This window comes from Anser brachyrhynchus (genome assembly GCF_964034855.1).
Source record: "Anser brachyrhynchus genome assembly, chromosome: 1".
In the NCBI taxonomy this organism is placed as follows: Eukaryota; Metazoa; Chordata; class Aves; order Anseriformes; family Anatidae; genus Anser; species Anser brachyrhynchus.
The window spans coordinates 128127096-128143346 of NC_137694.1; the positions used below are offsets into that span (position 1 = coordinate 128127096).

The window sequence follows — 16251 nt, forward strand, 5'->3', positions numbered from 1 at the left end:
ATTCCAAGAACCTCTGAAGCACCTGAAAATCCCAGGAAAAGCCCAGTATTCAATGCCCCGTCATAAATATGGGTGAAACCATCCTTACTTTTTCCTCTCATTTTCAAGTATCCTGAATAAATCTTTGAAGTACTGGGGAACACGGATAATCACATTTTCTGAAGGACCTATGTCTTTGAGCTCAGGGTAGAGTCTGGTGTCAATCACTTTCTTGATGTATCCCAGCCAGTCAAACTGAAATGACAAAAAGAAGGCTGGTTAAAGCAGTTTATCGAGGAAGATGATTTATTAATTAACTTGCACCTTTGAGATTAATGGTTTCAAAGCTTTACTTACTAAATATTTAAAAACTATTGTAGTCTGTCTTTACATGTTTGCAGACCTCGCATAATTGTGTTTAAAAGAACATACAAACATTCCTAATAATATTCCTTTAACATGCTGTCTTTCCACACTAGAACAGTTTTTAATTACATAGGTCAGAAACAAAAACATTAGCTTTGTATTTTTCCACAACCAACCTGTGGAATCATGGCACTAAGCTCCGATATGTTCATTTTATTGTACATCACCTCGCTTGTTCGATTTTCATATGGAATCATGATCTGGGAAATAAAAAAAAAAAAATAAGACAACAAGATGGTGAAAATCAGGCTCATCTTCCAAGGATGTGCTCTTATATCACTACTGTCCACCATAATCTCAGTGCAGAAGTATCTCACCACCCCTTTTACAAGTGTTCATGACATCAACTTCCGTTTCTGAGGATGGCATTACCTAGGAGAACTGGAATATGGTTCATTGTCAGCTTAAATCATTACTGGGAAATTTGATGAGCTGAATGTCTTCTTTGAACACAGTAGACCAATTTTAGTTCTGATTATAACAAGCAAATGTATGTGGATTCATTAGAGGCAAAAGCACACTTAGACCTTTAATATTTATTCATCTTATCATCTCAGAAAGAAGCCAGCTCCAAACTATATTGTTTAAACGGTCAAATCTGAGATGGGTATGCTGGAAGCATATCTCATCTCTTGGATTTGAACATGTGCCCTGCTATGGCCTGATTCCATCTGAGGGAAAAGCCAGACACACACCGGTTTCTCCCCGTTTACCAAGTGTCCTGATTTCCATAGCAGAAAACTTGAGCATATAGGCCAGACATGAGCCAAAGCATTCACCAAACCAATCTCTCATCTAATTGACCACAGGAGCCAGACCTCAGGATCCTTCTGCAGTATCAAACCCAAGGATGTAGCAGAAGAAATACTAAATACAAAGTAAGTTCTTTTATAATTGGCAAGGTATGGTCAGATTCCAAGATGGCAGCCTGTTAACTTAGCAGAGAAACAAGCCAAGTACAAGATAAAGTTTAAAATTTTGTCACTGTTCAGGAGAAACAAGAATTCCTGATGCCAATTTCAGCCCCACTCTAAGGTAAATCCTGTACAACAGGCTGTTTGCTGCAGAGCTTAAACAGGACAGAGATTGATGCCAGACTAACCAGACAGCTGGAAGTTCTCCAACCAAAATTCTACAGTAAATGTCTGTGGTTTTACTGTTGCTCAAGCTCAAGCCATACAGAAAAAAAAAAAAAAAAAAAAAAAAAAACCAACTTTCTTCCCCTTTTCTGCAAGTTTCATTTATCTGACAAATCTTTAAACTCTTCTTGAACCCATTTGCTCCCTTCCTCTCAAAATTTTTCCTCTTCCTCCAGTAATTCAGATCTACTCAAAAACTTCCTTGTACACAACAAGATCTCTTGAAGCATACCATTCCTCCCTAAATCCAACACATTTTCCCTTTATTCTTGTTGTCTCTCTTCCTGAACACACAAGTTCTTCGTTATGTATGTTCACTAAAAAAAATGTATAGAGGAACATGGGATATAGTAAAAGCCAAAGTGACAAACACGACTAGCTCCTTCAAAATCATGGTAAGATGTTTATGTGATTAATTGTGCTCATTATGGATCATGTAACAATTCCCGTCCCTGGACTCGTGACTAATATCTGAATATATTTTAGGGAATTTTTCATACTAAAGGAATATTAGGTGACTGTGAGCAAACATGGCTTGTTGCATAAAGGCATGCATTACTAATCCTGAAGGCTATTACATGATCCATGTCATCTTTTACGGCAACTTCACATATCCTGTTCGTGGATTACAGCTCTGTAAGACACTTGCCAAATAAAACATTAGAACTACCAGAGGTAGCAATGCATCTTATCACATCACCAATAAACAGAACAAACAGTTCCTGTTTCTCAAGTCAACTGGATCGCAATGAAGTATCTGCTCATTATTCCAACCAGGCTAGGTAATTGAAACAGAATATTTGCCTTTATTTAGAGATTTAACAAAATTTCATCTCTGCTTTCAGCTGAGAGATGGAAACACTGATTTACTGCTGTTTGGATGGCTCTCAGTTCTGCACACAGACACACACACACCAAAAAGACATATCACTGTCTTTCCTCCTGGTGTAGACAGCAATAGCAGTACCCAGGGAAAAGTCATTTTCTACTGCCACCTCTTCTGAGAAAGAGGCTTCTCTATTAACAGCAGAACCAGCATTTCTCAGAGGACAGTGGGAGATAGAGTTTCTTTTCCATGGTGATATGAAGAAATCCTCAGTTCTCTTGGAAGTTCAGTAAATCAGTGCCAAGTCTATACCCCTAACTTTTGCTGGTTTCCCAACACTGAGGGAAACTCTTCTCTCTAGCTCTGGAAAAAGCAGAAATGTTAGCAGACTTGCAGCTCCCAGGAGCAGGACTCCTGCAGCAGCCACGCTAGAGGAGATACAGGGAAGCAGAAATGTTTCTTCAGCCTGCAAGAGTCATAAAGTCTAAACTGAACTCCACAGGGGGCCAAAAATGTCACCAACTAAATCAATCAGACCTGAGTGCCAGATTTAAATCTGCTTAGTTTTGCTAAGTCCAGTTGGTCCCATAAATGAAAACTCATGGAGTTTTTTGTCCCTTCTTCCAGGGAACCCCAAGAAAGCAGCTCAGGAGCTTACTGTGGCACTACTATGACCAGCCATCCATTCACTAACTACTAAGTGCCACTATACTAACTCACTCTTGTGCTGCTTTTAGACTTCCTCAGAGAATGAGACAGTCTACTCCTTGAATATATGGTAATGTATTCACAACACAGCTGCACAACAGGGACTCAAATTCTGCCCAAGTTCAAAATTAAGAAATATTAACAATTTAAATGACCAAGGGCAATTGGCTAAGGGTTTTATTTGTTTGTTTGTTTTTTTGTTTCTATTTTTTATTCAACCTGCCCCTGAGAATAAAATATTCTATTTAACAATTTACTAGGCAGGAAGACTGTTCATTCTTTTTTTGTCAAGTTCTGCCCCTTTCCTTCTCCTTCCAACAAACAGTATTGCTAAGGTGGTTGATATAATGACTTTCCATTTTGAAACAGGACTGCACTTTGTTTTTAAAGCTATCTTCAATACCACATAAAATTACCTACCTCAGCTATTTTAACTTCCAGCTTTAGAACTGACTTCATATCAGACTCGGCTCGTGAAGCATTTGCACCCAGAAGCACTGCTGTATCAACCATGAACTGCAAAAAGGCATCTCGGTACTGAAAAAAAAAAAAAAAAAAAAAAAGGAAATTATCACTGGATTTCCACTTCAACAGAGTTGCAGCAGTAGGTCACAAAATGCCCAGCTATAGCAGGGAGTAGAATACTTTGCATTTTCATGCCCTTGCAACCAAAGTTATAATTTCCTTACCTCAAGTGCCCACTTTCACTGAAGAGAAGAGGGGAAATAACACGATAAACATACTGTGCATGAGAGACTGAGATACCTGCTGTGGTACACAACTCTGAATCTCTGTGTAAATCTCAGGAAATGCAAATGACACTTCTGGATTACATTGAAAACACAAATCTTATAATGGGAGTAGACAATGTGTATGTGTGTACACAAATATTTTTTTCACAATTTCATACAGTAATCAGCACAGGACTGAAGAAGTGCTTATAAACAAGTGCAAGCTTCGTGGCTAAGAAGACTGGGAGATAGACTCTTCACTGACCTCTCTCCTCTATTTCTGCCACAGCACTGCAACACATGTTACTACCACAATGCTCTGCTCTCCCCAGCTCTTCTAAAAAAAGCACATTTTAGTCTAGTGTGTATAAACAGATGTTAGCACAAAACACTGTATGTAATGGTACTGTTGTGATTTTTGTGCTACCTCTCCCCAGGCATCATCTTTCAGAGGTCCTCAGATTGGTCCTCATCAGCTCCTGCTGGCCCATAGCCCTCCAAAAGAAAATACATTTCCCAATACATCACCACCTTTAATCTTTGAATAGACACAGTTATTTGGATCCCGGCATCATCTAGTTGGATGGATGTGGCTAAAAAAGCTCACTAGCTTCTCACAGAACTTAAAAGGGAAGCAAAACTCTAAGACCTTAATCATAAGCGATTTGTCCACTATGACAATCCGAGTGCTTGTTTTCTGTGAGCTGTCGGCTGCATGTGCCGGATGCTGCCCACAGTCTTTCGTCAAAGGAGGGTGAAAGAGATGTTGCCATTGTCAAGTATCAATACATATGGCAAACCTCATCAGTTCATGACTGCTGTCCACAGAAAAGCAGCAAGAAAACTTGTTGATAAACTGTAGCAGAGTACTGAGAAATCATGAAGAGAGTGGGAAGAAGAGTTAATGAATCACTGAGAACCGCAGAGGGACTCTTGTTCCCTGTATTTAATAAATTCAGGTTAATTTGATGATAGTCATCTGTAATGGCGCTTGAAATGAGCTCAGCCTTCTGGCCTAATTGAACCCAAGACGCTGGCCTGGAGGGCAGCTCACCAATGTAGTAGTATCGGGGTTCCACTTTGTTGAAACAGTCCCGAGCTTCTAGTCGCTTTGTCCATGGTCTGGGAATTCCTGGGGCCTCCCCTGCAGTGGACTGTGGGACTCCTGTTGCCACCAGGTCAGGTGAAGGCTAAGGCAAGGGTAGCTGTAGCAGCTGCTAATGAATACTGTCAGCTGTCCTTGAACGCAGTGTGCCTGCAGACTTTCTTTTAGCTGACCCCTGACTGGGGAGAGTCAAGCACCCTTTTAGTCCACACCACAGAGAGGCCTATACTAGAGCCAAGCTCCTCAAGGCACAACTCCCACAAGCAATCAACAGATGCACCAGTTCACAAGGAAGAGGTGAGCGAACTCTGTCTGGCATACTCATCCTTAGATATGGTGGTCACATGCTATAGGACATGGTCCCCAGGCACTGCTGGTGTAACTGCCTTTTTGTTGAGCTCCTGGACCCAGATGGTGGACGCAGATCTGCAAGTCTCAAACTGCAGGCAGTGCCTGCAGCCTCTTGATGAGGCACATGGTCTTCTAGAATGTGTACTTTCAGCATGTTTGCAGACAGTATGAGACTGGGGGAGGTGGGGGAGAAGGTTTGAATGATGCATCATATGGTTGTGTTGCCACTCAGAGGGACCTTGTTAGGCTGGAGAGATGGGCCAACAGGAATCTAGTGAAGCTCTGCAAGGGGAAATGGCAAGTCCTGCATTGGGTGAGAAATAACTCCAAGCACAAACACAGGCTGGGGGCCAACTGACTAGGAAGCAGTTTTTCTGAAAAGCTCAGGAAGTCCTGGTGGACACCAAGATGAACATGAGCCAGCAATGTGTCCTTGCAGCAAAGAAGGCTAACAGTATCCTGTGCTGTATTAGGCAGATTGCTGTCAACAGGTTGAAGGAGGTGAACCTTCCCCTCTACTCAGCACTGGTGAGGCCACATTTAAGTGCTGGGCCCAGTCCTGAGTTACCCAGTACAAAAGAAACATAGCTGTACTGGATTGGGTCCATCACATGGCAACAAAGCAGATAAAGGGCCCAGAGCATCTGACATAAAAGAGGCTGAAAGAGCTGGGACTGAGCAGCCTGGACAAGAGAAAGCTAAGGGAGATCCTATCTATGTGTATAGATATCTGATGTGGGGAGTAAAGATGACAGAGCAGAGCTGACACTACTCAGAGGAAATGTCTCCAGAGGTCCCTTCCAAGGTGAAAGAAAAGCGAGGGGGCCCCCAAATCTCATTAAAAGCTTCACTGGAAATCTTTGCAAGAGTGTTGTTGGTGGTGGTGTTTTCTGATAGGAAATACCTTGAAAAATCTAAATTCAAAAAAAAACACTTTTTTTTTTTTTCAGTTTGGAGCTCCATGGAGCAAAATCCACAATGACAAAAACTGAGGGAAAAAATGGACATTTTGAGTTTCAGTTAATGCTACTTACAGATTTAGCTTCTGTGGTGTTTTCTAGGTAATCCTCTCGAGATGAAAGAGAGAGGCTTGCTTGATCTAGCTGTTAAAAATAACAAGAAAAAGCATTAAATAATTAAATTCATCAGAATTCAAAGATAGCCATATTAGCAACCTTGAAAGAGTTCATGTTTTTCTGGCAATTACAGTGGGTGTGTGTAAATATCGATTACATAATACATTGCTGAAGACCAGCCTGAGTTCCACATAATTAAAAAATAAAAAATAAAAAACAGAAAAATGCTGACAGACATAACTAAATTCACATTAGCGTGATCTGGAAAGCCTCAGATGCCCCCTGCAATATTTGAGCTATCTACAATATTTGAGCTATCAAAGTATCACCTACCATGACTTAAGTGTTTATGGCTCCTTTAGCAAGTGGGGTAATGCAAAAGGAGTGGGTCTACAGGATCAAACACTCAGTGCTGGCAGTGATTCATGCTGTACATATTTCAGGGGCAATAGAGCCAACTTTGGACGTACTAGTCTAGTGTGTGGACCAAATGTCCATTAGCTGCTGGAGCATGTCCACTGCTGTGTGCCTGGAAAGCATCATTAGCCTTCTTTGACAAAAAACATGGTTGTGCATTTGAGCTTCACCCTAGAGCAGTATTGAGTCCTGTAATGAGTATTTGGCTTTTTGAACAGAGGTACAACTGGATTCCATCCACAGAAATCATTACATGCACGCATGTATACACGAGAAATTTCTAAACCACTCTTGAAAGTTCAATGAGATCTGCACTTCGTCTTTTGAATGAAATGACTACATGGGAGTGCTTGCATAATGTTTCAAGTTCTTAACTAGGCAAAATTCACAGTCAAGCAGTATTCTTAAAATCACTGCTGGAAACTGAGAGTTCACAAAACATTTCAATGTGATCAAAACAAATTAGGATATAGAAGCCAAATCTGAAAACATAATTCATCCAGTTTCTGAACTCTGCATAAGATACTCGTGGGAACGGAAAGAATGGAAAAACAAAAACAAAAACAAAAAAAAAGTTTTGTCATTCTAAAATTATTATTTTGATGTTGTATTTGTTTTTGAAAAGATAAGAAAAGAAGAGAGATTGTACCTATTCATACTACTTCACACAAGCCCTTTTTACTTTAAATCCTACAGCATTTATATTTCACATTTTCTACATGTATAAAACTGACCTACGTAAATGCAAATAGAATCTCAAATGGGTGAATAAACATCATCTTGTCCTCAAGATGTGATTTCCTCAAGCTTTAAAATATACCAAAACCATAATAAAACAAATCCTCCCCTGAAAGCAGAGTAGCTGTGACGTTCAGTGCAATTCTGATTCTTTGAAAAAGAGTATCACCTTTTTTCTGCATATTGAAGAAAAAAAAAATCACTACATACAACAGATATTGGTCTATTTCAGTTATGTGACTGTTGCTTTAAGTGCTCAGCCAAATTTTCCTGGTTTAAGAGTCAGATTTGATAATCCACTGAAAATAAGAAAGACAAATGAGATAGAAACAAAAAAGTTAACCAACATTTTTAGTCCAAATTTAATATATATATATATATATATACTGAATACTGAACAAAGTTTAATTTGGAGCTTCCCCTCTTTTCCTGATCTATTTATGATTTTGCAATGCTGAACAAAGAATTTTGCAATAGAGCCATTTTCACAAGCAGATTGAAATACTCTTTGGTACAGCCACACTCCTGGGAATTTGTTAAAACATTAACAAATTAGAATACTGGCTGATGCATTCTGCAGATCAAGTTTGTAATCAAATTAACAACAACAGAATCCTCCAAGGAATAATATGTTATTCATAGGATGTAGTGCTTCAGTTATTTAGATACCTAATTTTTATGTGCCACTAAGCATACTGAGTGAAGATACTACTAGGTACAATTCATTTCCAAGGGATCAGCAATATAGATGTATCCAAGCCTTCCACTGGCGGGTGACTTGGCCTAGGAGATTATGGTAGGAGTATGACAGGAGATAGCTAAATATTTCCTCTTTTGATTCCACCGTTTCAGTTCTTTTAAATGAATCTCCAGCCAAAGCAATCTTGACAGGATCCAAACAGCATCTTAGCAGAATGACATCCTTAATACTTGAACTCTTGATCTGCTATTGCCTTGACTGTTCAGGAAAACTCCCTAGAGACAGGGAAAAGTTACTGCTGAATTTCATACCAGTCAAACACCTCAAACAAATGGCATTCCAAAGAGCTGATTCGGAATCAACATCCACTTCAGAATCACTGAAGTTGGTTCTGTCCAACTCTCGTCCAAGCCCCAAATACAATGTATTCTTGAAAGCATCCCTACAGCTAGCCAGGATGTCAGCAATGTAAGGACCATAAATATTATTTTGCTGTGATGAATGGTGTCATAGTTTTTTTCCTTGTTCCTTCTCTCTTGCCTTCATAAATTACATTCTCATGGCAGTGGAGAGCTGGCCTACTCTGGTTACTCATCTCTACTTCCTAAACAACAACAACGCATTTGGCCCAGGCACTTGATCTTGCCATGATGACATCTCACAGTAACCATTACAATTCTCTCTGGAGTTTTGTCAGACTACAGCTAGGCATTTTTTTTACTTATTTTTATTTTTTTTTCCTTCTCACTCATCTAAACTGTTGTGTAATGCCATGCATTGTTAGTGAACTTTATGCTTTGGTGCAAAACAAAAGAATTTCAGTAAACGGTTTTTCTGTATTTCAGGTTTAGAAGTGTTTGGGATACATTTTTTGTTTTAAGGTGCTGCATAAGCACAAGATAACATGTTTCCACCTCAAGAAAAATATCTCAAGTTCAAAATATCTGTGACCAATTCATCATTCCTCATCTTCACAAACAAAAAGCATTCTTCATACAACTGATAGTGTTATAAGCAGCACTCAGAACAAGATATCCACCACTCTTATTTTCATACAAGTGGACCCTGGACATTAGTCCACTGGGAACATGCTTAATCTTTTTTGCTGTTTGAAAGGAGAAAATGTCCTGTGTACATATATTTTTCAACAGCATGTGGTACGCAATAGTTTCTACATTCCTGGAATTGGCACCCAGGTACACCTGTAAGTTAGTAGATAAAAGCAACAATAGTTAAATGTAAGCATTTGGCTTGTATGCGTGTTTTAAAAAATGAGATCACAAAATACCATGCAGAGTAACCTAATAGATATGCTATTCTGTACCTTCAGGATGTACCGGTTGGAAATTTTGTCATCAGCAGCCACATATAAACGGATGAAGACAGAGTTACTGTATTGACCACGAAGGGTTGCCAGAGTCTGGACTAAGCTAAACCTCCTCTCCGACCACAGCCCCTCAGGTCCAATGTTGGATTCCAGCACAGGCCAGTGGAAAGGGGAGTGCCTCAGTATGCTTAGCAGTGGTTTCACATCGGCTTTTTCAATTTTTTCTGAAATGTCAAAGTGTGACAACTGTTACATTCCAGACAACTCAAATCCAGCAGCACCACGGGAGATGCAAGGATTTATCAGTGCTGATTGATTTCTAGGCAGGACAAGGGCATTGCTGAACCCCAGCACCTCTGCTCTGCCTGTGAACACAGAGGCACAGCAGTCCTACACCAGTTTATATGAATCAAGTTAAAAAAGAGGCATATCACTGCCTTTTTAAAAAGACAAAGGCCTGGAATTAAGCATATTTTAATATACTGCCCCCAATCAAAGCCAGAGGGGTCAGCAGCTGGGCACCGCAGCTGCAGGGCAGCTGCCCAAACTGCTGAGCCTGCCCCAGGAAACCATGTCTGAAGGAGAGTGAGAAGGACAAAGGGCACTTTAATGGACAAAGTCCACTCCCTCCCAACTCATCTTTCACCCATCCAGTTGCATAAAGTTTGTGCTGTGTCCCAGTTAGTGCACATCAACCGTACAGCAAGTGACAAGCTCAAGGAAAGCACTGCCCAAAAGTGGCTGCAGGGTTCCCCCCCTAAACCCACTTGGCACCCAGCTAACTCACAGATTCAGAGCTCAGGGCTGCCTGAGTCCATCCCTGTGGAAGTGTTTTGATCACAGGGATTTAGAGAAAGCTGGAGGGTGCTGAGCAGCAGACTCTCAAAAGTGTCGTAGGAGAATTTCATCAGAGGGCTCCTCTGATACACCAGGCATTACCCCTGCCCCCCTTGGCAGGGTTTTAGCATTCTTTTGCACACATAAGGATCCTTTCACAGAGCCCTGATGAATAGAGGTCTCTGTAAATGTGCTTCCTTGTTCCTTGATGTACCATTGCTTTGACTTCAGGAACAAGCAGAGGACCCCCTGCATTCAGGTTGAATGCAAGTCAGCAAAACCTGTGAGTCTGCACAAAGCTTCATGGAGTCCAGTGGAGAGCAAAAAAGTCTGCCTTTATAAACATGGCTAACACATCGGTGTCCCAAAATCAGACCACTTACTCTCATTCATACAGGATGCGTAAAGGATCTTGGCCTTCTGTACAGCTTCACTGTCCTGTCTTTTGCTGATTGGTTTCTCAAGTAATGCTGGAAAAAGAAATGACATTTTTTTAATACCTTGGAAATTGTGGGCATGGTCTGTTTGCCCGTCTCAACATTTGCTTCAGTCATAGCACTTAGTTAATTGAGGATGAGGCTTCACATGTATTTTCTTAGGCTAGAACACAGGCATGAGAGATATTTTCACTTTTTCCCACCTCCACACAGGATATACATACTTTTTAAAGGACTACTATAAAGACAAGTTACTGACACTGTTCTTTGCTCACAAAGAACCACCTCAGCAAACAGAGGTGACAGGAAATCAGGGGAGGCGGGTGGGAGCTAGCACACAGGGCAGACTGAGGAGTTTTTTTTAAGTGACTGACCTCCTGGTGTTGGCATGCTGTGAGACTGGAGTCTAAAAGAGAAGGTGGTAGGACCCCAGGAGCAAGACTCTTGGGGTTTATTTCCACCAGCTCTGCCACTGCTGAAAGCAAGCAGCAGAGAGCTGCCCTTTTGTCCATCAAACACACACAGCCTCAGCCTTGTGAATGACACAGAAGGCCAAGTGTGGAACCACTATTTGAAAAGCTGTGTTATATGGCTCCCTCACACCACAGTTGCTCACCCGTCTTGTTCTGGAAAACCAAACTTATTTTCCTAAGTTGTCATCTCTCTGCACAAACATTGTGCTCATCACATTATGTAAGGAAGTGAAATATCATGCAGAATGCATCTGAACCTCAGCAGTCCACACTCAGCTGCCTCAAGCCATTTATCCAAGCTTTAAACCAGCCATGATGTTGTTGCAGACATATGTACTGTGGCTAGATGCAGATCAGCTTAGCTTCAGCAACATCCATCAGATCGGGTGCAGCACAGCAAGAGAACTTCTATGACTAAGAGAAGCAGGGTAGTACTTAAGCACAGCACAGAAAATGGGCTAGAAAACCCTGTTGGACCTAATGTAGTTTTGTGAGACCCAAACAGGTCATGCCCAATATTACCTTACTATTACTGGAACCATTGGAAAGATTGGTTTTGCTGGAGCCATCCCAAATGCCTCCTGATGGGTGCTCAGCCAGAGCTAAGAAGCCTTAAAAAATTCAAGAGTAACTTTCCTATAGCATACTCCCCAGTCAGTATCCCTCTGGGCTTCAGGAGAGTTTATGAGCAAAGGCACAGTGCAGATTGGCCCTACGAGCTGCTGTGCCTGCCTGAGTTAAGAAGCATGTCCCCCACATAAAGTAGAACAAAGTGCAGTGCAGGAGTCCCAGGTCTGCCAAAGTCTGCAGTTGGCCAGTGGGACCTCATAACACTTGCCACGGTAAAACCAAACCCCTTCTACATGGAGCTTATTCAAGAACCTGCCATGCTTCACCTTTCAGATGCTTGTCACCCATGTCCAGGGCACCTACACTCAGGGGACCATACTGCTTACTTCAAAAAGGTATTAGTCAAAGAGTATCCCAGTGATGAGCAAATGCCACTTGGTCTATTCCTCCAAAATCCCTTTTCTCCTTGGGAAAAAAAAAAGAAAAGTAAAAAAAAAAAAAAAAAAAAAAAGACTTAAAAATTTGCTTGGATCTTTAAGAAACTGAGAAATGTGTTGAGATCGTTCCCTTCTAGCTATGGATAAGATAAGAATTTCACTTAAAAATAAATAAATAAAAGCTGCTGGACAGGATTCCCAACAGTTTTGGTTTCAAGTCCTCAAGTTCTTAATATTTCTCAGTTTCTTAAACACAATATCATACCAATCATTGACACATATCTCCAGTATGCACAGTTCTTAGCAGAATAATCAGACCTGTTCGTGTTTTAAGAATGACATTTTAAGAGAAACTATAAATGAAACCTACATAAAACTAAGGATGAAAAAACACACTCCCATTAATGCTGTTGTAAGAACTTCTTTTCCTTGCCAGTGAGCTGCACAGCCATGAAATTTTGAAGCTAATAAAATTCAATAGCTAAAGCCCAGCTAAAGCTCAAGAGAGATACAGAGGATGACATCCAATAAAATAAAATAAACTCTTGGAATACACCTGCATAAAATCCTGCTAATATGAGACCTGGTGTTTTCCCATCAAATCACCTTGTTATGTGACAGAATGAAGCTGTAATTCCTCCTGCACTTTTGCAAAGGGTAAGGTAGGGAAGATGCTGCCATTTTGAGCAGAAGTATGAAGAAAATTCTTGGTTCCAATGATGCCAAATCCAGTTATCAAAGATGAAAACCTTAATAAGAAGGTTGAATCCTCTATTTGGACACTGAAATGAGGGATGTGGTCCATGTGTGCTCTTCAGACTACATAAGTTCTTCAGCTTCAGTTCCTCAAGCTTCCAGAAAGATTTAGAAGCTCAGATCTGGAGCACTGGTCAGATCCATTTGCTTTCTGCACTAGCTGATATACAATCCAAATACAAGCTTCAGAAATTCTCTGTCTGTTTAACACACAAATATTTACAGCTACTTTACCTGTCCTTGAATATTCAAGTTCTTCTTAAACAAAAAGAGTGAGAAAAGGCAAAAGGTAGTACATGCTAATCAAAAACATGGGTAATCAGTTAGTTTATCTACAAGTTGGGGTGTCAATGGAAGGAAAGTCACTGCTGTGGTAGTAACCAATGTATACACATCAAACTATCTATAAAGCAAGGTCAGGTGCCTCAAGTAGCCTGGCCATAACAGCAGGCTGCAGCAGGGCAGAGCCCAGAGCCTCTGCTCCCTGAGGACCTCCACGAACTGCACAGACCCACCTCAGGACCATCCTGCCCTCTCACCAGCCTGGGGAGGCACTCTCTGAACACTGCTCTAGTTCTTGACTTGCAACATGGCATTTCAGGATCTCATCTGCACTATGACAAATGCCAGTCAGTAACCCACAGGGAGCAAATCCAGCCCCTCTGTCAAAGTTCAACACTTAACTATAGCTGGCTGGGAGAACCACATTTCCACCTTGAAAAATTTATACGGCTTCAGATATTTTCTGCTTGCACACCAGAATGAGAGAAACACCCAAGTGGTCTTCCAAGGGATAGGAAGAGAAAGACCACCACAGATCAGTTAATGTTCAGGCTAATGAGATACCCACAGAAAAAGCACAAGACCTCCATTCCCTACTGTCTTTCCAAGCACCTGTTCTTTCCCCTCACTGGAGGAACATTTGGGCTTGTACAAATCCACTGAGGAACTCAGTCAAATGGTTTTCTCTTAAGCCCACTGGCTGGAAGTAGAAACTCTGTCCCACTTAGGGAAAGTCAGTGTTTCGACTAAAGCAGTTCACTCAGCACTGAGAAGGACGTTGAGTTTGTTCTTGAGGTGTTTTTGTTGTCGCTGCTGTTTTTGTTGGTTTTGGTTTTGGTTTGTTTTTCTGAAATCAGATAATTTTCTGAATGAAAAAATAACTTGTTTAAAAATGAAAAGCACCAACTTCCTAAAGCAATCTTCCATTTTAGGACTCCAAATATTAACTGAATTTGACTTGAGTCTATAGGCAGTTTCAATACACTAATTATATATATATATATCCTTCACCAGATTTTCTGATTATGAAAGAAATTTTATCCACCTTCCATCAGCACATTTTAGTTTCATCTTTAGATGGGAGTTTTTAGGAATGGATCCCTTGCACAAGACTGTGAAACGCACAGCACTCCAACAGTACTAAAGAACTTGAAATAATAGTTCATTTGCTAGCTCTCAGTTAACTGTTATAGTGATAAAGATGGAATAGCAATCTAGCCAAAGAGACTAGAAAAGCAAAACATATAAGGTCATTTACATTACTCTGAAAGAGCACAGGATCATAATTACCGGCAATGACAATTTAACAACAACTTGCTATTACTGACTTACATTACCAGCCTGCCACAAGTGCAAAGCACAATGTCATAGCTGAAAACCACCATGACAAACAAAATGAACCAACATAGCTTAAACCACCATGAAGACAAAGCCTGTGATCACCTGTCCCTAGCCAAATATAAAGTACAAGTTTGAATGGCTGTTCTAGCAAAGCAGATCTTGTTCTTCCATCACACCTTTTGTTTCCTTCACTTTTAAATTAATTCCAAAGTTATTCTGTTAGGAATAAAAGGGGTCTCAGCCTGTGCTGTTGATCTTAGCACCTCATTGTCTGTGTTTCTGTATGCACAGAATGCTCAGAGGCAAGATTTATATCTGTCTTCACATAAAAGCTAGTTATGGCAAATGTAAAAACCTATTGGTAATTCTGCTCCACAGCGCTGAAACAACATAACTCATCTCATTGAGCAACTATCTCTTGCACAGTCAGAAACTGGTTAAAGCTGTTCATGCTATCCCAAGCTTTCTGAGGTCGCGAATTGCTCCACCATTCATTTTCTTCTACCTAGGGGCTGAGGGCAGGGAGGTTCCTGTAGCAAACCAAAGTTCCTCTGCTCGTGGCAGTCTAGGTCAGGCAGGCTTACATCATCGCCCTCCCTGGCCCTTGTGCAAAATACAAAGACAGAATCACCAACAGAAAGCATGCCATGACTGGGAATGATCCTCAGTTGCCTGAACTGAAGATGCTCAGGCAGGCAGTCAAGGAAAAAAGCCACAGCTGGGGTGGGGTGTTGGGTTTGGGAGGGCAGGAAGGAAGGTCTTTATTAGGTTTCCTTCAGACAGTGCTTTTCCAGGACAAGAGGGCTAAAAAAGGCCAACTTCCTGTGGTTCTCTACCCTACAGTAAATAGCAATCATCTACTGTCGAAAGTGAGAGCAAGGCACTTTACAAAGTAAGCTTTGCTATTTTGTGTGTGTGCATGTATATTTAACTACATGCTATTCTAAAGTGACTAAGAATAATTTTGTGGCTAAATGTTACCTTTAATCTCACTTTCCATTTCTAGCCCTTGTTGATTTTCCTGCCTACTGTCTTACAGAGCTTTGCTTTGGTTTTTGACCACCGTATTTTATTTACAGTATTGAGAAATCCTTTTCCACCTTCTGACTTGGAGCGCAGGAAAAAGAAGTTGTACAGATTTGTAGGGAAAAGTAACATGCATACCATTTATTCAGATTAGAAATAAAGATTCAAGTTATGAGGGTTCTGGTCTGCAGACTGTATATATTGTGTGCTATCAGACAGTTTTCTACATACACAGTGTCTCACAGGAATGAAATTCAAGTTTATTTCTCGTTCTACAGAGACAACATAAGGTTTTACTGCACTCTCCAGCCATAGATATGGAGAATACATAGTGCTAGTGAAGATAGTAGCATTTTTTTTCCATTCATTTTTGTCCTTATCCTTTTACAAACATCTGCTGTATGTGGAAAATGCAAACTGAAGTGTTTGTACAGTGATATCTGATGATGATTTGAAATATATTATCATGCTCTGTACCTAGAAGAAAAAGAACTGTATGTGTGAGTATTCCAGTGGGAATACTTTAAATAAAATAATAATAATAATAATTTATACAAAAACCCCAAAGG

General features: G+C 40.6%; 1 protein-coding gene across 2 annotated transcripts in view; it reads right to left on the reverse strand.

Annotated features, from left to right (window-relative positions):
* PHEX (phosphate regulating endopeptidase X-linked) overlaps positions 1 to 16251 on the reverse strand; it is a 102539-nt gene that overhangs the window by 69826 nt on the left and 16462 nt on the right. For both annotated transcript variants that reach the window (XM_080556250.1, XM_080556249.1), the window contains 6 exons: positions 10744 to 10830; positions 9521 to 9747; positions 6300 to 6368; positions 3499 to 3615; positions 522 to 605; positions 89 to 234 (listed from right to left, as the gene is read on the reverse strand). In XM_080556250.1, the coding sequence (XP_080412376.1) occupies positions 89 to 234; positions 522 to 605; positions 3499 to 3615; positions 6300 to 6368; positions 9521 to 9747; positions 10744 to 10830 (730 nt within the window). The remainder of the gene's footprint in view (positions 1 to 88; positions 235 to 521; positions 606 to 3498; positions 3616 to 6299; positions 6369 to 9520; positions 9748 to 10743; positions 10831 to 16251) is intronic.